This window comes from Neopsephotus bourkii, unplaced genomic scaffold (genome assembly GCF_033783945.1).
Source record: "Neopsephotus bourkii isolate Nb327-2 ecotype Australia unplaced genomic scaffold, CSIRO-AGI_Nbou_v1 NB_39, whole genome shotgun sequence".
Lineage (NCBI taxonomy): Eukaryota > Metazoa > Chordata > Aves > Psittaciformes > Psittacidae > Neopsephotus > Neopsephotus bourkii.
Window position 1 is genome coordinate 942491 of NW_026900556.1, and position 23498 is coordinate 965988.

A 23498-nucleotide genomic window follows, 5' to 3' on the forward strand; every position below is an offset into this window, starting at 1 on the left:
CTCTGATGGTACGATATCGAGTGTGATACATCACCAAAGGAGGACAGATATGCTCTATGTCGCAGGTCTGACCAGAACCAGGCTCATTCCTTCAGCATCCTTCCCACTGCCATGGAGCTGGGACGTCAGCTCGGGCACCTAACATCTGAGAGCTCCAGGACCTCAGAAGAGACCTGGACTCCCCAATAAACCTCAGCATCCTGAGCTGGAGCATGTCCAAAGGATAATGGAGCTGGTGAAGGGTCTTATGGACCCTTGGGCACAAGTCTTATGAGGAGCAGCTGAGGGAACTGGGGTAGTTTAGTATGGAGAAAAGAAGGCTGAGGGAGACCTTACGCTCTCTACAGCTACCCAAAAGGAGGATGTAGCGAAGAGGAATCAGCCTTTTCTCCCAAGTAACAAGGGATAGGACAAGAGGAAATGGCTTCAAGCTGCATCAGGGGAGGTTTAGAGTGGATATTAGGAAGAATTTATTCACTCAGAGGGTTGTCAAGCATTGGAACAGGCTCCCCAGGGCAGTGGTGGAGGCACCATCCCTGGGGGTGTTTAAAAGACACGTAGATGCGGCACTTAGGGGCATGGTTTGGTGGTGGCCCTGGCAGTATTATGTTAATGGGTGGACTCTGCGATCTTAAAGGTCTTTTCCAACCTCAGGAACTGTGATTCTATGAGCTGAGATTCCAAACCACACCATGGGAAGGGCTGTCCTGGTGCCACTTTGCACAGCTCCAGCAATTCAAGTGCAACTATTGATCATGCCTCACTGCCCTTTATTGTGGCAGCCTTTGAACGAGGAAAAGAAGGCAATCACAACGCTGTCTCGAGATGCTTTTGCCCGTGATTGCAGTGGAAGACCAAGCATCATGCAAGGCTGCTCTCTCGCGGGGGTGAAGAGGAGATTTCTGTGCCATAAACAGCTCAGGAGAGCTCAGATGGTTCCAGAAAGGTTCTAGGAAATAATATGATGCTGATCTTAAACTCACTTTATAATTCCTCCTGGTCTGATTCCTCCTTCTGCACTGTTTTAGGGTGCTGGTGCTGGTTGTGGTGTGGTAAAGGGGAGTTCGTCCTGCCCCAGCTCTGCCCCATTCCATTCTTCCCTGTGAGGGTGCTGAGGCGCTGGCACAGGGTGCCCAGAGAAGCTGTGGCTGCCCCATCCCTGGCAGTGCTCAAGACCAGGTTGGAGCAACCTGCTCTAGTGGAAGGTGTCCCTGTCCGTGGGAGGGGTTGGGACTGGATGAGCTTTAAGGTCCCTTCCAACCCAAACCATTCCCTGATTCTATGATAGGGGCCCACTACACTCCACAGCCTCCCAAGGGAACACAACCAGGGTTTGTTTTTTCTCCTGGGCAAATACATAAAATGTGATATCAAATGAAAACCACATAAAACTTGTTACACCAAACAGAATATATTGCTCATTTGCTGCTAAATTACAGCCTATTCATTTCCTCCTAAGCAGGCTATTAAGCTGTGTTGTATCACATGAGGAGTGTTTCGGAAGCGTTATCACCATGCCGTGGGGGGAAAGGGTGTGTTGGCTTGTTTTGCTTTTCCCAGAGGTAATTACAGGGCCTCCCTGAGCCCCACTATCAGTGCCCTGCCCCTGCTGAGTGACACCCAGCATGACTCTGGCCCTGCCTGTTGGTTTTTCCACGTGCAGAGCCTGCCAAGGACCTCACTGCGCTGCGGAGCCTTTGCTGATGCTTCCTTTCCCCTTTCAGCACTTGGCTGTTATTTGTTTCCCTACTATTAATGCTGTGAGTCTTTTATGGCAGCGGCAGCTTTTGCATGCACAGAAATAGCCAGGAAGTGAGGAGTCCTGGCATGGGGCACTTTCCCTGCCATGGTGCTGCTGGCTGCCATCGCTAAGTGCATCTCCATCCCCCTGATGCTGCCCCTGCACAGACCCCACGGTGGTGTTTGCATGTACTCACATGAGAGACCAGCCCAGGTAGACGGCTGTGCTGCCCCAGTACATGGGGTTATCCAGGACGCTGAAGGGGAAGCTGGTCACTTTTGCCTCCATCAGGATGCCAAAGTAATCACCTAGAGAGCAAACAGAGGGGTTCTGGTTAAGCATCATGGAGCTGGGAGGTGCAAGGGGGGGGTGCTGGCACACTGATACCCTCCTTGTGCCACAGGGCATCCCTGCCAGGGATGCAGAGTGAAGGCAAAGGAGGGGTTTTGCTGCCGATTTCCAGGCTGAGGGAACAGCAACAAACAGGTTGGCTGTTTGCTCTGTGCCTATCAGCTCTTCCAGGAATGGCTCTTTGCCCATGGGGAGCTCTGTGCATTGCAATGAGGTTGTGGCAGCCACGTCCCTCATCAGGAGGCAGCTCTCGAGGTCCCAGCTGGCTGATTCTGGCTTTCTCATCTGAAAACTGCCTGCCTGATGCCACTTGACGAGGAAGCAAGTGCATGGGATCAAATCCATTTAATGGGGAAATAGACCCAGTGCGCTGTAATGGTCTCTTGAGATGCCCTAATTATGACCAGCACCACCACCAAATGCCCCCATTCAGTGTCACCCTTTGCTCACAGCGCAGAGGATTTCTCAGAATGTCAAAAAATAGCACCTCTGCCTACAAAACACTCAATTATCGACACGATGATGATGATGATAATGGGGGATTGTCAGCTGTAATGAGGAAAGCTTTCAGAGCTGTCAGCACCCAACCAGCTTCCTACCTACCTCAGAGCAATCCTTCCACCCTCCTGAAAGGAGCCTGGAAAAGAGGAGATGTTGTGCAGCTTGGGAGCAGCATTTTGGGGGGACAGAAAGGACCGGGTTGCGCATCTCTGACTCCTGCTGGTCCCACAAGCAGGACCACAAAGGACTTTGCTCCGTGCCCATTGTACGAGATGCAGGTGAGGAGTGCATCAGCCCAGGAGCTGCCATCATCCTGGATCATGTTCCAGGTTTGCTGCCAGCCTGTTCCCTGACCTTGGGCAAATTTCCTCCATCCCTCCCAGTGCTATTGTGCACCGATCATAATATCAGTCTTTCTTATAGCGCAGAGGGTGGTGAGGATTAATGTATGGTGAGAAAGTGCTTGGAAATCCAGATAAAAGGCATTACAGAGTGCAAACTATTCAAGGTTATTATTATTACCTGGATCGTGGTGTAATTTCTTTGACCTCACATGGTGCAAAAACATTTCTTCTCCTTAATAAACAGCGCCTGCCCAATTAGACAATGCTTTTGGGCTTTAACTACAGGCCACTAAGTGAGATAATTGCCTAGTATTCATACTATATGTTCTCACAGTTACTTGGCAATGCATCTCCGAGATTGTTCCGGGAGAAAGAACACATCACCCCCTGCCACAGCCCATTTCTGTGCTTTTTTATGTGTCAAAATGCTTCATTATCCCCTGCCTGCCCTCGCCTTTGGGCTGAACGCCTCGCTCCTCAAATGATGCTAGCACTGGAGAGGGCTGCACAAAGCTCTGGATCCATGGGGCTCATCTGTACCCTGCACCAGTGGGGCTGTGGATCCTCTGGGCAAGCTCCCTGCGAGCAAGAGCAGGCTGCTCCCCCAGGACGCAAGCTTTTCCAATGCAAACCCTACCTGTAAACCCACACAATTCAAGGGACACAATCACCAGAGAGGACCTGCAATGTTTTTACATTCAGGGAAAGAAAGGGTTGTGTTGCTTTGCACGCAGCATCAGCCTGGGCATCGTCTGTGCCACCGTTAAGCCCTCAATCAGGAATCAGCTCCTTGTCAGGCTGAGGGACTTTGGCATCTCATTTGAGTTATTCTTTGCTGGAGGTGAGTGCAACCACCTCACTGCTCAGGGTAGACAGCAGCAAAAAGCCATTTGATGCACTCTGCAAGGAACCCAGAGCTGGACCTGGGCTGAAGCATCACCTCTGCTTCTCCACCAGCTTCACCATAACCCAGTAACAGACTTTGGTCAAGTCAGCACTGGAAGAAACCATGCTTGGAGGTGAGACAGATGGGCTCAGCCGGGCAGAGCCACCTCTCAGTGCCCTCCAGGAAGCCAAGCCCATGTTTGTCAGGAAATGGGGCACAATCCCTGTAAGGGCACAGTGCAGAGACAGCACACCAGCAGCATTGCTCTGCAGAGGAGAAGGCTGCTGGGATGAAGGGCTGCATCCAGGCATCACAAACAGAGGCTGGGGTCGGTGCTGCTGCACAGGAGATGGGGTGGCACAGAAAGGTTTGTGACTAACGTGGCTCCTGCTGCATGGTTTAGCCCACACTCAAGAGACAAAGGCTCTGCAGCCTCCCCAAAGCTTAAATGTGCTGTTAAGGAGGGATGTAACAGGCAGCCCTGATGGCCTGGTTCAGCCCTCACTGCTGTAGGAAAACCCAGAAGGAAAGGGTCAGCTGCTGTTCCAGTAAGGTCTGGAAGAGTTTGGCTGTCCAAGGTGCTCCCATAACTTCTCTTGAGCTCAGGTATCAACTGGGAGAAGCAGCTGGATGCTCCCTTCTTGCCAAAGCAGCTCAGCTCTTTGCTACCTGCAGTCAGAAGGGCTATCACTGCTGGGGTCCCTGCTCCTCCTGCAGTGCCAGCACATCCCTAACACCCTGTGTGCGGGAAGACACTGGAAGTACCAGTCCCAATGGAGGCCTGAACAAGAGAACATCCAATATAAGATCACAGAATCACGGAGTCACACAATGGTTGGAAGGGACCTTAAAGCACATCCAGTTCTGCCCCCCTTCCACTAGAGCAGCTTGCTCCAAGCCCCATCCAGCCTTGAATCTTCAGAGATCCTTGGATACCTGCACACCCTTTGTCTTCCCTTTGTCTGGGTAAGAAACCATCCTGAAGAGCATTCTCCATCCAAAGTTTGCTGACTTGGACTCGTGGGGGCTTACACGGAGCTGGGAAGCCATTATCAGTCCAAGGATGATGCTCTATGGGGCTCCAGCTTGGCCATGCCTCTGTGGCACAGAGATCCCAAGCCAGCCAGGGTCTTGGCATCTCCCTACCCTGACTCAGCTCTGCCCTGCTGCCGTCATGCCCCAGCTAGCACAAAGAGCTGGCCTCACTCCCTGCTGCGTCATGCAAGGCTTGGAGCCAGGCAGCCCCAGCCCAGTGCACTGGTGACAGGGAGAGCAAGGGAGGATGAAGAAGCAGTGCCCAGTATGGACCACTGCCACCTTCCCCTTCCCTGCTGCAGGGGCCATGGGAGCCACCAGCCATGCAGGGCAGAGCACAGAGCCACTCTCCCTGCTTACGCTGAGCCTGACTCACTTGTGTTTGTCTTTTCCCAGTGGTTCAAGCCCAATGGATCCTCCTGGTGGGATGAATCAGGCTTTACGCAAACAAGCCCAGTCCTGGCTGGACTTCAGGAGCATCAGAGCAGCTCTTGCTGGTGGATACTCCTGTGCCCAGCCCCTCTGGACACATCCTCATGCATAGCATCACTCCTTTGAGGGTTGCAGGTGGAGGATGCCAGTGGTAGCTGGGGGACACTCGTACCAAGTGGCTGCACAACCGATGGCTGAGGACACGCATTCAGGAGCGCTGAGCTCGGTTTCTGGCAGCAGGACCTTGGCCAACTCACCCTGTTTCTCTGCAGGTCCACCTGAAACCAGGAAGGATCATTCCCTCCCTCCCTTCTTCCTGCTGCCGCTGCAGGAGCTAATTGAGTTTGGCTTGTAAAGCACTTGCAAAAGCACAGCCTAAACGCAGTGTCAAAGTGGGGCTGTTGTTACTGGAGCCAGCGGGAGCTGCCCCTTTCCTCATCTATTTATTGTTGCTGTCTCTATTTTGATGAATTCCACACGTACTGGCATGGTTTTAAAGTCAACAGCACTAGCAGAATGACTCTGTATGTGAAACAGGCACAGTGGAAAGTGTCTTCTTGCCATTAAGTGGTAGATAAAAGAATCTGTCAACCAACGGCAGGTTTACTGCAGAAGGAACAGCAAATGAGGTCCTGCTCCTGGGTATGTGTCACTGTATAAAGCCAGTAATGGCATGGTTAGATCACGCTTTGGTATCATAAAGCCAAGACCAAAACTAAGAGCCCTGAAGGCACGAGTGAGGGAATTAAGCACTTTGCCCTACCAAACAACCCCTGCAAGGATTAAACACACTTTCTGCTTAAGCTGATGAGGTTTTAGTGCTTACCTAGGAATGTCCCAGTGAATCCCAGTGCTAAGAAGCTGCTGATGACAAACAAGGTCCCTACAGCCAAGATGGCCAAGCCCAAGTAATAGGCCCAGTGGCAGTCCAAGCCCTCCAGTTTTGGTTGGCTCTTCATGGCTTCTGTGAAGCTGTTAGGGAGACAAAAAGGGCTGTTAAAACCAGCAGCTCATTACTAACATCACCCACCTCTCCCTGGGAGCTTTGGGAGAGGATGCTGCCGAGGAGGATGCTTCACCAGGTCTCTGCACCTACTCAACCTCCCAATGGGAGAAGCAAGGAGCCAAAGCCTTGGGAGCAGCCAGGGCTTGACCTGAGGCTGCTCTTTCTACCTGCAACCCTTGCTCACTGCTGTCAAATACCAACCAAACTGAACTGCTTTGCCTTGCTCACCAAACCCCAGCTTTCATCATGACCAGAAGCTCTGGAAAGACCCCCTTGCCAATGCTGGAGGCTGGGATGCCTGGGCACGGGACTTGGAAGAGCTGGGAACAATTGGTTGGGTTATCTCGTGCTCCCACCCCCGTTCCTCTCCATCCATATATTCTGCAGGGTTCACGTGCTCCCCACGTGCCCAGGAGTGATTCATGGCTGCAGCCTGATGCATCAGGGGGAGGACTGGAACGGCGATAGGAAAACACTAGGGAAGCACATTCCCAAGTGAGAAGGCAGCTCCTCAACTCCAGGCTTGTGCAGGCACCTCAGCCCTCACCTTCCAAACACTCCTTTGGGAGTGGAGCAATCGTGACCCCCGTTCTCCTTTCAGCCCCTTGAACTTTGCCTGCAGCAGGGCTCAGCATCCCGCATGCGAACGGATGACTACAAAGGAGACACTGCTGTGATTAAGAATGCCCATTACTAACAGGGGGAGGAGGTACCGGCCCCGCAGAGCTGCACACAGTGCTTCTCCACACGCTGCTGACACATGAGCTAGGAAACTTGGAGCCTCTCTTTAATGAGCACCCAGGAGGCTGAGATTCGAGTGGAATAACAGAGCTGCTGCACCTCCAACCACTGCACAGGCAATGAGAGCTGCTCCCGGGCTCCTTGGATGGAAAACGCTTCCATGATGTTACCTGCAGGGCTTGGGATAGTTTTTCCCCCTCTAATGCCCAGCAAATCCCTGGATTTTCTCTATTGGCCACATGAAAGCTGAGAGGGAGAGTGCCTGCCTGGGTGATGGACAAACGCACCTTTTGAAGGCTCAAAGGTTACATACAGCAAGCAAAGGTCAGGATGATTTCAACCCCATGGCTTAGGGACCTGGATGGTGTTTTCCTTAGAGCTCATTCCCACTCGATTTTCTATTGCTGGGGAAGTTTTAGGATCTTGGAGCAAGCTGTTTAATCTTTGCTTTGGGCTGGAGCAAGGAAAACCAAACACAGAGTAAACGTAAGGTGCTTGGGAGTGAGCAGGAACACAGCCTGGGTGATTTACACTCTGGAAATCACTGGGAAATTCCCGTTTCCAGGGAGCTGAGCACAGGCCCATGTCCCTGGGGCTGGCCCTCCTCCAGCACCCATCACACCTCCCTGCGCTCACCAGGCTCCCGTTGGTTTGGCTCGAAACCATTCCTGATGGGAACACACAAATCCAACTGGAAGATGAAGCAGCAGCAGCTGCACAACCCTTTACATCATCTCCCCGCTGTTTGTTTTGAAGTGGCACAAGTCTCCTCTGTGAGGAAGCCCAAATCCACATCCCTGCCACCAGTGATGCTTGGGTTTGGGAGGAAAGCAACTCTGCAGGGATGTGACCATCTGCCTGAGCAGTGCTGGCCTGGCTGAGCTCTCACAGCATCCCCAGGGATGCTCTGGAGCAATCTGCTCCCATAAAAGATGATGCTAATGCCTTTTCACAGCACTGGGGCTTTGATTCTGCATCTGGCCAGGACTCCCAATCCCCCCCACAGGGCACCAGCACAGGGAAGGGCTCTCACAGCAATTAAAACCCACTGCTGATAATCCCTTGGGGAGGCAGGGAAAGCAGCAATGAGCTGGTCCCTGGATCCCAGCTCCCAGCAAAGGGATGTCAGAGGAGAGAGATACAGCGACATCACAGCACTCAGAGGCTGCTTACCCTCACCTCCTTGAGGCTGCCCTACCCTATACCAGTGACCTGACTTGGCCTCAGAGCACGAGAAGAACAAAGGTGGCTTCAAGAGCAGGAACTGGTTGTCTGCACATCAGCCTCCGAGGTTCTGCAAGCAGCACATGACGTGGTTTGTTTTGGCAAAGCCGTCTCCCCTGTTCCAGATGATCCCATCCTTCCCTTTCATGGTCGGATAGGTCTGCATTAGTTATTCTCATCAGCATGTCTTGTTCGGTCCCCTGCTGTTCGGCTTACAGCTAGAGAGGGAGGTGTTTGCACGGAGATAATGGACTGCCTTTCCCTCTAGTAATGTTTTATATCTTCCTAAACACACTCTCTATTTGCATTAAACATGATGCGCGCAGGAGTCTTGGTAAATAAACCTTGCAAGCATTTGTGATGCTGGGCCATGACAAGCAGCACGGAGCCATCAATTATTCCAGCATCCTCCACTGCTCCTTGGTGGCGGGGGAACATCTCACCCTCCCTGGCAGGGGGAGGACAAGGTGTTGGCCATCTCCCTCGCTAAGGGAGCTGCTCATGCAGGCAATCTGTCAGGAAACCAGTCCCTTCCACCATGTGCCTCTGAATCACGTTTGTCACAGCATTTATTTCTGGCTGCAGGATAAGGCACCCAAGAGGACACCAATTAAAGCCGTGCTTTGTCCCAGTACCTGGAAATGCTTTATGCGCTGAACACAGCCATTGCCATGGTGAGGAGCATCCCTCTTCCCAGCGCAGCGAGGGCTGGGTAGGATGCGACCTACTTTAAGCGCATCCCTGGCTGCTATCACGAGGACATCTGGCAGTGGGGAAAGGGGGGACTGGAAGGTGCCTTCAGCAAATGGAAATGGGGGAAACAAGGCTTCCCCTGGCATCTCCCCATCTTGCCAATGTGAAGTGTGACACCAGAGGTGTCCATTCTCCACCCCAGCCCAAATCCATCAGCGCTGCCCTAGCCAAATCGGTGTATTTGGCCAATTCCCAGCAGCACGAGAGCAGCCAGGTGGTTGCACAACTGACACAGCATGCAGCAAGGCGGTGCATGGGGAAGCCAAGGCAGTGGGCAATGTTCTGCCCACCCTTCCCAAAACAGAGATGCGCTTGCTCAGACACTCAGCCATCACTATGCATGCATCACCTCTTCCTTTCTTACCCCTTTTGGTTGGAAGGGACCTGTAAAAGTCACCTAGTCCAACCCCCTGCAACTAGCAAGGACATCCTCAACTACACCATGCAGCTCAGAGCCCCATCCAACCTGACCATGGACGTTTCCACGTATGGACCATTTACCACCTCCCTGTGCAACCTGATCTGGTGTTTCCCCATCCTCATCATAAAGAGTTTCTTCCTTGTCTCATCTGAATCTCTTTTAATTTACCACATAATAAACCACATGAGCCGGAAGAAACACTCAAAACGGTCCTGAAGGACAGGGATGGAGATGTCACGCAGGAAGAAGGTGGGAGTGAGGAAAATGGGCTGTAGGTCCTCTTACTAGGACACAGGGAGGACATGCACTGGTTTATTCAACCAGACAACAGGAATTACACCACCAGAAAACTTACCAAACCTGCAGCCCAAAATACATCCCCAAAGGCTGCATCGAACGTAAACCAAACATGGAAACACAAAGAAGCTGAGTTTTCTAGCCTATTTTGTCATCCCTTTCCCACAGAGGAGGGCAAAGACCTCATGCAGCAAACTGGGTCGCTGCTGGGATCAGCCCAGCGGTGCTCCCTTTGCCTAATCCCCAAAATCAGCCTGGAAACTGGGGCTGGCAAATAACAACTGAGGCAGAATTGGGCCAGGAGCCGGCGGGCAGCGAGGAAGCAGTGGTGATGGATGTGGCTGGGGTTTCAGTGAGCAGTGCCACGCTCCCCATGTGGGATGTCAGTCCATTCCCCCCCCTCCACTTAAGGTTTTGTTCCTCTCAGCAATAAGGAGGCAACGGAGGTAAAACCATCCAGCGGTGCCCAGCAGCACAGGCTGCAACAAAAGGGCTTGTTTATCTGTGAAAAGCAACCCCAGCACCACTCAAACCACCCTGCGGGTACCACCGGCAATTGTCAGCTTGGTCATCATCTTCACAGCTTCTGCTGCCAATAATGACTTTGCTTTTCTGCCAGCACCAGCACCAGTGTGTGTGTGTCTGTGTGTTATTTAGGTCAAGCTTAGGGCTGTGGCAGCCTCCCCTCCTACCTTGCATCTCAGCTTCCTGTTCTTCCTCATCCCGATGCCTGGTGTGGTGCCGGTGGGAAGAGGAGGTGCTGTTGGACTCATGGGGCTCTTCCCGGACAGCCATCAGAGGTGGCTCACAGGGGACATCAGCTCCTTCAGGCTTCATTTCCATCACTGAACTCAATCACTTGTGCACAAAAAGCCCTGCGGCTCTTGGATCAATACCATTTACACCATGCTTATTTCACGGTACCATTGAGCGTAAAGCTGAGAGGCACTACCAGGCAATGACAAACAACCCCTTCCCTATGCAAAATCCCATCTCAGGGTGGATTCATTTCCTTGGAAGCATCAGCTCCAAGCAAGAAGCCCTCCCATGGCAAAGGCAATAACCAGTGGGTGGCATCAATAAAGGATTTCATGTCAGTTGAGTTGGCCCCAGGTACCCCAAGACATCAGCAAGCCCCCCATTACTTTCACAGCTCAAACACCCCAAAACCCTTCAAGTGAGAAGTTCATAAGGTCCCAAAACCTAAAGGTGAGTCCCAGTATGGGGACTTGGCCAGGATGTGCAAAAGGGAGCACAGGAGGGTCTGGAGGGAGCTCATTGTACAGCTCCTGCAGGGAAAGGTATCAATGACATGGTAAGGCAGGAGAGAGCCACGCTGGAGGCCAGTGAAGGCTGTCATGTCCCATGTCACCCAGATAATGCTCATAAACCATTGGGGTAGCGCTCACAGTGCAAACAGTTCAAAAGTTCAGGAATTGTTTTCATAGATAAGAGCTCCAGTGATGGAAGTTCCCTGCTCCTTGCTTAGAGAACAGGGCTGTAAGGGAAACAATCACTGCACCAAAGCAATTAAGGATGCTCGTCCTGTGCCATTGACTAAGCAGGTCCCCACTGGTCACAGGTCATTCTGGATTGCTTCTCAGAAGCCAGCCAAGCCTGATAATGAAGCTCTGAGCTGGGAAACACCTAATTGCTTAATTGAGCACAAGACATCCCTCCCCTTCCACCCTTTGGAGCAAAGCTCACACGAGAGCATCACGGTGCTGCACTGGGGGCAGGACCACGCAGGCATCCCTGCATGGGGCATGCAGTGAAGCAGCCACACAGGTCCTGGATGCTTTCAGCCCCGATGCCAACCCTCTCACAGTGTTGCTCTCTGCTCTGCCCTCTCCTCCTCTGCCCCCAGCTTGGAGCCTTTCAAGCTAGAGCTGCAAAAAGGATGCTGCTTTTTAAACCCTAGAGACATCCTGCAGCTCCTCAATTGCTCCTTGGCAGCCCACACACACATAAAAGGTCCCCAGAGCACGCAGAGAGGAGCTTTAAAGGTTGGATTACAGCACTGGGGGCGCAGGGACCCCCCGAGGTGGCCTTTTTGATTGCTAGCAGCAGCCAGCTCTGCGCAATCGACACCTACCACCATGGGCAGTCAAAGTGCAGGGCATAGCCTGTGCCCCTGTGGGGCTGAGGGGTGGAAAACCTGCCCACATCCATGTGCTCCAGTACAAGAGACTTGGGAATTAAAGGGAAAAATAGCAGGAATGGGTAAGACACATCCCTCCGGGAATCGCTGGCCACTGAGACAACAGTGCCCATGCTGTATGATCAGTGAACCCCCTCTGGCCAGCCAAACCCCAAGGGCACGATGAATCCTTCCCAAACAGCACACCCTCTCAAAGCTTGAGTATTAAGCCTTGGGCAGCTCTGGAGGGTGGACTGAGATGGGAATGGAGGCAGCGAGTCTGCCATGTGCACCTCAGGGCAACTGCAGCACTTGGTGACCATCCTAAAACCATCCCATCACTCCCACTGTTAAGGGCTTGCTTTGCTTGGACAGCATCCAAAGCCTGCTAGCCACCACTCAGGCCAACTGCAGTGCCAAGGGAATAACCCAACCATGCCAAAACACCTGGGCAAAACAAACCTTCCCATTGCTATCATCTGGCCTCGGCCCATTGGTGTGGGCTGGCATCTCATCCGTGTCCCGCTGGGGTGAACTGCCCCATCTTCTAGAGCCTCTCCTCCAAATCCAGGGTCCAAAAGGAGCTTTTCCAGCCCCCCTGGGCTGATCTTGTGGTTTCCTTCAGGGTCTGTGCACCCCCAGAGCACTCACAAGCTCATGACATAGAGCACAGGCAGTGATGCTGGGGCTGGTAGAGCACTGAAGGGTCTGCAGGGGGAAAGCATGGTGCAGTGCTGGGACAAATGAGGTCTCTTTGGCTCTCTCAGCAGCTCTGATCAGGGCCTTGCTGTGAGCCAGGAGCCAGCAGGACCACTGGGAGCTGAGGCTGTCCCCTCCATCAGCTGGGCTTTTAAAGGCAGCCATAAGGCTTTGCATTGGCTTCCCACACAACAAGTGACTGTGTAATACATACAAGAGACTGCCAAGACATTCCCAAGCCTGCTGTGTCCCTCAGCCATCAGCATCACACACACATGCCCTCTGCATTGCCTGCGTTCCATTACAGCCCTATTCACTGCAAGCCTTCCTACAGGATGTCCTATAAGCTGTCAGGGGCAAACACAGGTCTTGGGGTCACTTCCAGGAAGGCAAAGCTCTTAAATACATGTGCAAACTCCAACCTGAGATATGTGCGCCTGGGAAACCACCCAAAGCACTGAGAGACCCATGAGCTCTGACCCTGGCATAATTGGATCTGGGAATTCAGGGATACAGCCTGCTTCTCCTAACAGCACTGAGGATAAAGCCTACTGGATCGCTGATAAATGGCTTGCACTGAGGAAAGCTTCTGCAGTGAAACCTCTCTGCTGCACTCAGGATGTCAAAGGACCTATTCCCCTGCTGTATCAGGCACACAATGCTATTAGCTAGCACAGGTAGTATTTAAAGAGATCATAGATAAAGAGTTTGGAGACAGGGCTTGCTAAGCACACACATAATCCTGCTCTTCTACACAGGAAATTGCAGCTTCTTATAAACAGGTTTGATTTGGTTTAGGGGAAAATGAAGAGTTTCTGCTGCTCTGGTTGATCCATGCTGTTACAAACAGCCCTGCTCTCACCTTGGCTGGAGAAACCACCCCAGAGAGCAAAGCAGGGAAACCTGCAGCACTCAGTAGCTGTCGACACAGATGGGTTTGGCCACTCTGTCGCATCACAGAATGATAGAATGGTTTGGGTTGGAAAGGGCCTTAAGATCATCCAGTTCCAACCCCCTGCCATGGGCAGGGACACCTCACACTAAACCATGGCACCCAAGGCTTCGTCCAACCTGGCCTTGAACACTGCCAGGGATGGAGCATTCACAGCTTCCCTGGGCAACCCATTCCAGTGCCTCAGCATCCTTACAATAAAGAACTTCTTCCTTATATCCAATCTAAACTTCCCCTGCTTAAGTTTTAACCCATTACCCCTTGTCCTGTCACTACAGTCCCTAATGAAGAGTCCCTCCCCAGCATCCCTATAGCCCCCTTCAGATACTGGAAGGCTGCTCTGAGGTCTCCACGCAGCCTTCTCTTCTCCAGGCTGAACAGCCCCAACTTTCTCAGCCTGTCTCCATACAGGAGGTGCTCCAGCCCCTGATCATCCTCGTGGCCTCCTCTGGACTTGTTCCAACAGTTCCATGTCCTTTTTACCTTGAGGACACCAGAACTGCACACAATGCTCTTTGCTACAAATCCTGGGACAGATCTGCTGCTGGCTGAAGGAATCCAACCATGTAGCACCAACACACTGGGGCTGCATCCCAGTGCTGCAGAGCAAACATCCCTCACCCCTCCCAAGCCCTGGAGGGGCACTGCTTTGCATGTAGGGCTAGCTCCTTACCAATGGCTCCGCACACAGTTAAGCAGCAGGATAACAGCACCCAGGCAGTAGCAGGCAGCGTGGGGAGAGCCAAAGACTCGGCTGAGCGCTCGTGTGTTGTGCTCCCATCTGGCTACCTGGAGAGACAACAGAAAACAAAGAGGGTGGATGGAGGGACACGGGCACATCCCAAAGCCTTGACCCCATATGGAGTGGAAAACACCATTTATGGAGCTTTATGCAGGAAGCAAGCATAGGTCACTGATGGGACATAGCTTAAACCAAACCTGACAATGAAAGCTCCTTCCCCTACCCATGCCAGCCCCTGCTTGCACTGCATATGCCCTTGCATACCAGGCTTGCCAGCAGCACTAAGGCACAGGCTCATAGAATAATCCCCAAACCACACTACACATCAGTTCTGGGGACCACAAAGCTTGGACAACATGCCTGAGAATACTGCTAAGACTATCCCCAGGCCATCAAAGCCCCTGCCATAGAGCCTAGCATTGCTCTCCTGGAAGGAAAACAGATCCCTAAGCAGGGGATGGATGGCAGGAACACTCAGCTCTCACCTTCTGGGCTCTGTCATCTCCTCCATCCAGCCTTAGGGATCATACCTGCCAGGAACAACCCGTGCACGTCCAAAGAAGCTTGCAAGCTCTCCCCAGACAAGATATACCAGCTCTGCCTGAGAGCTGCTTCCATTTGTTCAGGCTGAACCAGCTGCCCTTTGTTAGCACTCAGCAATTGCAGCCATTAAGGACCCATCTGCACTCCCCACACATCCCCACATGCCTGGCTCATTACAACCCATAAAGCACATCAGTGACAGCCCAGAGCTCACATGTGTGCAGGCAGCATCTCCAGGGAGGCATTAGCATCCTTCACAGCACGCTTTGGATGCAATTGTGAGCTCTGTGTTGTGCTGATGGGTCCCTGCCCAAAGCACCTTGCTCTCCCTCTGGGAGGCTGCTGCATGGAGGTGGTTGGAGCTGCTCCCAAAATCTATAGGGCTGGATCCACCCAAGCCATCAGATCCAGGACCCTCACTCCCAAGCTGATGGCAATCCTTACAGCTCCTCTTTCCCACCTTGCCTGCATCCCTCAGAAAGCTGTCACTGCATTTATGACCTCTTTTAGGCTCCATTTTCAGGCACCAAGCCTGGGGTTTGCATCGGCCCCTGAGTTCAAGCCAAGCAGAGCACACCTGGGCAATGAAGAGGGAGGTGGGAGTCAGCAGAACAGCTCACCACCAATTTGCTTCTCAGACACGGCGGGCACTTCATTAGCTTTAAATGCACTTCACTCCATCACATGGAGCCCAGGCAGCACTGGGGGGAGGCACTTGCAACCCAGCTATTGATGTGCTCTGAATGCATTTGCTCATCTATTGGCTCTGTTGGAGCAGAGAAAGGCAGTTTTGCAGGTCCTGCTTCCTTCCTAGGCTGATGGAGAAGCACAAAGCGCTGCTGGTGGAGGGGGAACTGCTGGCTTCAAGGAGGGGAGAACGATGCGAACCTATGATAAGCAGGGCACTGATTTCACATGCTGAGAGCTGATTCAATTAGTTATGCAATGATTGCTCTGAAATTACAGATCCACTCATGACAGGGAGAGCTGCTCCGCTGCCTTTTCCTGGCTGGTATAAATAGTTTGTATGCTAAATTGAATTTAAAGCGCCGTGCGTCATGCTGGTGCTAAAACAGGAGCTGCTGTTTGAGTGCTGGGGCAGGGGGGAAGGAAATATAAGGGTGAGTTGCCACCTTTGGGAAGTAAAAGAGAAGTGACCATACAGGTGACTTGAGGCACAGAGAGAAAACCGCAGTTATCCCTACCAAGTCCCTAATTCCTTGGATATGATCCTGGGGGGTGAATGGCAGCTCCTGGCTTGTGTGGAGAGCTTCACAAAGCAGCTCAGGGCTGAAGCTGAAAGAGAAGGGAATGCTGCTGGGATCAGAGCCTCATAATTACCCTCGCCTTTAGAAAGGCACATCTGGGCAGCGGTGGGACAAAGGGATGCGTCGGGATCACTCCCAGCGCATCCCAGCTAATGCTGCATCCTGCTGCTGCCAACTCCCCACCTGGGACCATGATCCGACTTGTATTTAACTGCCAAAGCCTTCAGATGGGACCCCAGGCTCCTTCCCGAGCCCATGTGGGAGCCATCCCAAGCAAAGCAGAGCAGGAGCCTGTATGGGGCTGGAAGCAGCAGCACCCGCCAGGCCCCCCTGGTGGTACTTCAATACCAATTAACTTGTTCCGGGTCTGGGTCTGTTCCTCCAACAGCTAATTAGTTCTGGCTACGTTCTAATTTTAGTCATTTCTAGCTAATATTAGCTCTTGTTCCCCCCACAGCTGCCTTCATGGTTTCATGCAATGTGTTGTTATTTACTGCAGGATAGATTGAGGTGAGATCTTCGGATGGATGAGGGTGCTGAGGCGCTGGCACAGGGTGCCCAGAGGAGCTGTGGCTGCCCCATCCCTGGCAGTGTTCAAGGACACAGGGGCTTGGAGCAAGCTGCTCTAGTGGAAGGTGTCCCTGCTTGGAGCTGGATGAGCTTTAAGTCCCTTCCAACCCAAACCAGGCTGTGAATGGTTCTATGATGCTGGATGCAAAATGCAGGGCTGAGACTGGCAGACTCCCAGGAAAGGCTGCAGCCATTCCCAGTGTGCTGTTTGCCCTCCCAGCCAAGGCCAGCACCGTGCTGCCCGTGGGTGAGCACAGCACCAGGCAGAAAGAGCCCCCCACCACAGCTGCATGTCCTGCTGATGGAGAGAAGGGAGTATTCTTGCTTTCCTGCTGATCTCTTAAGTCTGGAAACGGAGTTAATACAAACTTCCCTCACTTACCCAAGGGTCGAAGCGATAGGAAAACATCAAGGCTCCTTTTCCAAAGCTCCCAGCCCTCTGCTTTCACTTTAGGATACTCGGTGAGGGCTGCGAGCAATGTTCTTAACATCCCTCTCAGTGCTCGTTACTGGAATAAATCAATGGGAGGATGTGGCTGCAAAGCCAGCGAGTGCTCCTGGGCCCCATGTTCTGCCTTTGGCAGGCTGGGTCAGTGCTTGTTAGGGCCTGATATTCCCAAGGAATCGCCTCCTTCCTGACATAAATCCAGGGCTGATTTCTGGATCCATCTCCCCAACTGCTCAGGCAAACGCATAAGCAGCAACGAAAGCACCAGCACGCATTCCCAGTGCCTGCTCTGATGCAGAATGGACGTGCTCTCAGGTCGCTCTATTTGGGGCAGGAAAACCTTCCCAAAGCACCTCGAGAAGGGCCACAAACAAGCAATTTCAACCCACAAACCTGTCTCTGTAGCTGATCAATGGGAATTGCTCTTTACAGCCCTGTGTGCACGCCAGACCATCGCCTCTCATTAACATTTAGTGTTTGCTTCAAGGAAATTGATTCTTTTTGTCTGCCATCCAGGGAAGCTGCCTTTGGAACACGCTGCGTTTTCATTTGCTCAACCCCAGCTCTGAAACAGAGACTTTGTGCTGTTCCACATCACTCCAGTTCTATATCTGACTCACCCCAGAGATGGGGAATGCAACCAGATAGCCCCAAGGCTCGGGTCTGAGGGATGTTTTGCATCTCGATGCTCATCAGCTGGTCCACGTCCTCACGGTGCCCCATCACCATTGTATCTGAAGACCATGCGGGTGCTGTTTATCCCTGTGGCATGCCTGGGAGGCTGGGATGGATCAGCAGCTTCCTTCAATCCAAGGGAAACTGAGGGAGGGTTGAGGTGAATGGCTGCTTCCCAGCTCTCCAGGCAGCAGGACAGAGGAGATGCTCAGCCCACTTACGTTCAGTTCCCAATGACGGGCTGAAGAAATGATGACTGAATAGGTTTTACCTTCACCATTCCTGTCTCACAGTATTTGCCAGCATGAAGGGGTTTGCCCCATCACATGGGGTCTGGGAAGCAGCCTGCTGAGGGACCCAAAAGTCAGAAATGCCATTAAAAGTCCAGAGGAAAAACTATCCCAGTGTGGGATACGGGATGGGGCGCATCCCAAGAGGATGCACATGCATAGGATGAGCCCTGGATGCTCCAATCCTAACTTAGAAAAACCCTTCAGACAAAACAAACCTGGGTAAACCTTTTAACTTCCTGCTCCAGTCTGGCCTCTCCTGGCCATGGGTACATCCTCCTGTGGGTGCTGGGACAGGAGAACCCGGACTCAGAGCTTTGGTGGCTCCATGTGAGCATCTCCCATCAGGGTAGACGTGCCCCTGCTAGCTCCCAACCCGATGAAAGGGCAGGAAACCTGACGTTACCCTTATTTCACTTATGGGGACCAGAGGAACTGACCTGTTCCATTTTCCTTTCCGACTCCCTGGAATCCCTCATTAAAGCATAAGGACAGAGAGGAAACAGATACACCTGAGCAGCCAAACTGCCTGTGGTGCTGCCAGGAGCAAGCAGGGGAGCAGAGCCAACACATTAAACCCAGCAGAGCAGGCTGCATTGTCAATGCACATCCGCTGCCTGCCTGTGAGCAGTGGGGCTGGCTGACCTTTGCTGGATTCCAGAGGAACCAGCCTTTCTGGCTGTCCCATGGGATCAAGGAGGAAATGAGGGTGGCCTGACCTTATCCTTCCCAACGATGCTCCCTTGCACTTAATGCAGATGGTTTATGGCCTATGTGCTGGTAGGGAAGCACCGACAGCACCGGGCAGGCTGAAAGCTCCAGCCTGGGCTCCTGTGGCCACTATCCAAGTGCTTGTGCTGCTCCTAAGTGAGAAACCCCCCTGCTTTGCTAAGAGACTGCAAACCCCAGGAGAGATGGAGGGGAAACTGCAGGGCTGGTCCCAAGGAGCATCATGCACAGCAGCCCCAAGGGGTTCACAGGGGCTTACCAGCACTGAGCCCCTGGCACAAGAACCCCACCAGGCAAGGCTGGCGTGTTTCCACGTGCAGCCTCATCCCAAACACCATCCCAGCACCAGGCACCAGCACAGGCTTTCTGAAGGCATGTGCAGCAATCACCCTGGGGGACTGGCGTGCCACTGGCAGCAAGAACATGATTAGCAGGAGCTCTGGGCAGCGAAGGCAGGAGAAGAAGAACAGAACAAACCACGGTTTAATTTGTACAAGCTGGTAATTATGGTTGCTATCTGTCTGAAATCTCTATTGAGTTTATTTAAATATGTTCTCTGCGAAGGCCATTCAGACAGGAATTATCAAGGTGTTGCAGCAGAGGAGATAATGCCATGCAGTTTTCAACAGATCAAGGGCTGATTAGGAGGAATTAATTAGCTGCTTAAACAGTCCTTGACTCGCTGCAGCAATTAGCCATCACCTCCCTGCAGTCACGTTCCTGGTGCGGCAGCAGCAGCGGCGGCGATGCCAAGCGCCCATCACCATGACTGCCTTCCCTGTGCTGCTGCTGAGCCCCAGCTCGGTGCATGGCCTTGGGAAGGTGCCCTAAACCCTTCAGGCTTAGCCCATGGGCAGGGCTTGGCAGACAGGCAGCGGTGCAATGGGCTGTGGTGACTCACCTGCACTCACTGTGATGCTGACTGGTATACGTGCATCCACTGTGACTCCCCACAGGAGGCAGACAATGGATGTCTTCCCTTTCCAGCCTTTACCAGGCCAGTCCATTGTGCATCCCTCACCCATCATCTCCTATATGCTATGCACCATCAGTGCCAGCTGATCCCATGTGCTTGTTTCTTTGGCAGCTCAGGAGCATTGTCCCCACCTCTGCCCATCCGAGCTATCCCCCAGCCTCTCCAAAGCCTTCATCCCACCCATCCCCGCCTGTCTCAGCACTGCTCAGGGTCCCTTGCTGCTCACCCTCAACCTTCCCGGCACAGAACACATCTGTAGGGTGCAGCTGAGATGAGCACCAGCTCCAGGGATGGCTGGGAGACCGGCACCCCAATAGGCTCCACTTTGTCTAATGGCTTCCTGCCTGCACTGGGAAAAGCTGTGTCTGCTCTGGATTACCCAGTCTAAAGACCTGAGTTACTTCTCTGAAAGCTTCTCAACTTGCAGGCACTCAATTACAGAGAGCCAAGAGACGGTAATGGAGCCCGAAAGCTTTTAGCAAATGATTAAAGCCCTGCAAAGTTCCCCCACTAAGTACAGGAGCAGCAGCCTTCAGTTCATGCAATTAAAACACTGAAGTGATGTTACAAGAGACAGGCACCATCCTAATGGTTCCACGTGAGCTGTAAGGCAATGCAGGCCAGGGACTGCCCACACAGATTGTAAAGGGCTTTCTTATGGTAATGCCCCAAGAAAAGATGCACCCAGGGATGGATCGATGCCGATGGGGACAATGGGAGCCAGAGCAGGGCAGGGACTCCCATCAGAGCCTGAAGGCTCCAAGCACCCTGATCTGATGGGCAGAGACCTGATGCACATCCCAACAGATGGGGATGGGCTGTCTCAGCCACAAAAGGGCTCTCCAAGGGGCTACACCAGTTAGTTTCTCCTATTTCCCCACTGGTATGATGGCAATAACAGCTGTCAGCAAGCCACAGCCGAGCAGGACAGCTAAGCTCACCCGTGTCTGCCAAGGGCTTTTGGTTTGGAAAGGAAGGTGCTCATTTGACTCAAGGAAGGCTTTTCCATTGCCTTTCATGGGTTCTGGATGGGGGGTTTGTTGTTTATTCCAGCCAAAAGAAACAGCAGTGGGGTTTTGGAGAGACAAGGCAGTGTGGGGACTGGCCACGCAAGGATAACTGCGGCATGGAACAGCCAGCTGGAACAGTGGGGATGTACACCCAGGTGGCAGAGGGGTTCACAGAGGGGGAAAGACACACGTTTACAGCATCTCACAATGGATCCAGAGGCTTGGAAAGCACAAAGGGCTGCAAAAACACGTGAACATCCAAGGGGCTGGAGGAGAGAACCATCTACATGTGGAAAGCAGGGCTGGTTGTGGAGCTGCAGTGACAACCCCTCGCTGCCTGCCATGCCCATCACCTACAAGAGGGAGTTAGAGAACAAAACACAAGCTGGAATCCTCTTCTAGTGACTTCTTCCCAATGAATGCCACCAACGAGGGGATCGACAGGGTCCAGTCTGAGCACTCTGACACAGGGAGAAGAGGAAAGCGATTCTATGTCTTTAACAGTGGAAAGAGGGCTTTTAAAGAAGCCCAGCCTGCCTTCCCCATGTCTGAATTCAGCCTGAAAAGGAAACCTCCCTGCATCCATCCCCAGTGAAAGTAATTGGACTGAAATGGCACAGGTCACCTCAGCTAACAGCCTGGAGCTGGGGAAACAGAATAAGCCAGCAGGTAAACAGATAAGGGTTTCGTAAGGACTAGGTACACTTTACCTCACAGCCATCCCTTGAGATTACCTCCACACAAGCCTTTACCTTGAATCCACTCATGATAAGCACCTAGATAATACATTTCATTTCTCTAATAGTGCTTATGTGATTTGTCCAAGTGGGATCTCATTAGCTGCTTGCGATGAAAACAAGACCCTGCTTAACGGAGGCCAAGGCAGCCTGGGTCCAGCGATGTTCCATGAGCCACATCCTCTCCTCTTCCATAAAAACAGAGATGACATGGAATCTGGGCTGTATTTGCTAGCAATTTCCAACACAAAATATGAGCAGCTTCTCCTCAAGGCAAGGAGCTCATGATTTATCTCTGAAGGGCTGTGATTACAAGTAACCCAGAATAAGATGTTAATTTTGAGAGAGGGCATAGGGAGCCCTGAGAGCAAAGGGGATGAAGGGTGATGTGCTCCAGCTACAGGGAATCAGGCTGCATGGCCCAAACCGCCTCTTCCAGCCAAAAAAACCCCATGGAAAAAGTATTTGGGAACTAATGATTTCTCCAGAGCACAGCACGGGATGGGGAAGGACCCTTCCATGTCTGGGATGCGGTGGGGATGGACAAGGGCTGCATGGGGGAGCAGGGAGCAGCCAGGATCCACCCAGCTCCCTATCCCATTTCATTTCATTATTAATCTATGCATTAAATGAAAGAGGCAGAGGATGCCCTGACACAAGTATGTGGGGCTTTGCAGAGGGAAGGCAAGCGCTGCCAGATGAGCATCTTGGCAGGATGGCCAAGTGTTTTGCCTGGATTTACGTTCATCTTCCATGCGCAGATGACTTGGCCCACACTCAGCTTCCCGTTGCACACTGCTCCCATGCAGAAAACCACAAACCTCCTATTTCCATACATTCTCCTAAGCCTCAGAGCACTTTCTCTGAGCAAAGACCAGTTCAGGCAGCCCACAGCAGGCGCCTTCCCAAACCAACCAGAAGCAAAGGTGTGCGTTTCTCGAGTGATGGAGAATGTTCTGCTCATCTCACGTCCTGTGTTTGCTGCCTTTTTTCCCCCCTTTCCTGTTGCTCCTAATCATACAACACTAAAAAAAGCCAAGCAGGGGAAGGGGCCTGGGGTGCTGTACACACAGCTGCTGCACCGAAACAGGCCGTCCACCCCAAAGACCCATTTCCAAACAAAGCCTTTCCAACAATAGCACTGACGATGTTTGAACTGGCATCGATTTAGAAAGGCAAGCTCTTTGCTGCACCTCACTGTCAGCAAGTGCTCAGTACAAATGCCACGTTACCAGACAAACGTGTCTCTCTTCTTTATGACTTCCCTTCTATTTTCACGCCTCTGCTCCATTGCGTTCCTTCCAAATCAAGCCCAGGATCCCAATGGATCCACAGTGCTGAGGTCAAGCCCCTCTGAATTCGTTGCACACTTAACACCTTGGGTTTGGTTTTAAATGTGGGGACGAAGCTCTTTACCTTGATCACAAAGCATCCACCCTGCTCTTCAAAGCTCTCCAATGATTGCTCCAAACCTGTAGCTCAAATTGCTATCACCTCAGCAAATAAGGTCAGCCTGATTAAAACCCAGTTATTCTAGCTGGAATAGAAAGGGACAGTCTTCAGCAAGTACATCCCATGTAAGAAATAACCTTGTACTGCACAAGCCTTCACTGGCTCCAGGTAAAAGCAGATTGAGGTCACCTAATGACTGTGACATTTCTTGCAGCCTCTGATTCACTGCAGAGAGACTGTATAAAGCTCTACCAGAGATGTCAGCTAATTCAAGTGCTTTTCTGCTCTCCTATATGACCCATATTCAGTTGCAATATGTGGTCGGGTAGCAGTGTGAGCACCCAGCTACGGCACCGTGCCCCCAACCAGCTGGACCTGCAGTTGTGCCACTGCCTGTGGCTCAAAACCAGGGCTGGATGCCCCAGTATTTCAAGTTAGGCAATGCTTCAAGCTGATGTAACCCATGGGAATAGAAATACCTTGGTTCTGCTGGCTTAAAGACTAAATCAGAAGCTCCAGTTCATCCAGTGTATGA

At 52.3% G+C, this 23498-nt stretch overlaps 2 protein-coding genes across 6 annotated transcripts in view; both read right to left on the reverse strand.

Moving 5' to 3' along the window:
* The window catches only part of RASD1 (ras related dexamethasone induced 1), a 139572-nt gene that overhangs the window by 14171 nt on the left and 101903 nt on the right, over nucleotides 1–23498 (reverse strand). The window lies entirely within an intron of this gene.
* Nucleotides 1–23498, reverse strand: part of PEMT (phosphatidylethanolamine N-methyltransferase) — a 41139-nt gene that overhangs the window by 3939 nt on the left and 13702 nt on the right. For all 5 annotated transcript variants that reach the window (XM_061346372.1, XM_061346353.1, XM_061346344.1 and 2 more), the window contains exons 3-5: nucleotides 14197–14312; nucleotides 6117–6262; nucleotides 1938–2049 (exon numbers count right to left, since the gene is read on the reverse strand). In XM_061346372.1, the coding sequence (XP_061202356.1) occupies nucleotides 1938–2049; nucleotides 6117–6262; nucleotides 14197–14312 (374 nt within the window). The remainder of the gene's footprint in view (nucleotides 1–1937; nucleotides 2050–6116; nucleotides 6263–14196; nucleotides 14313–23498) is intronic.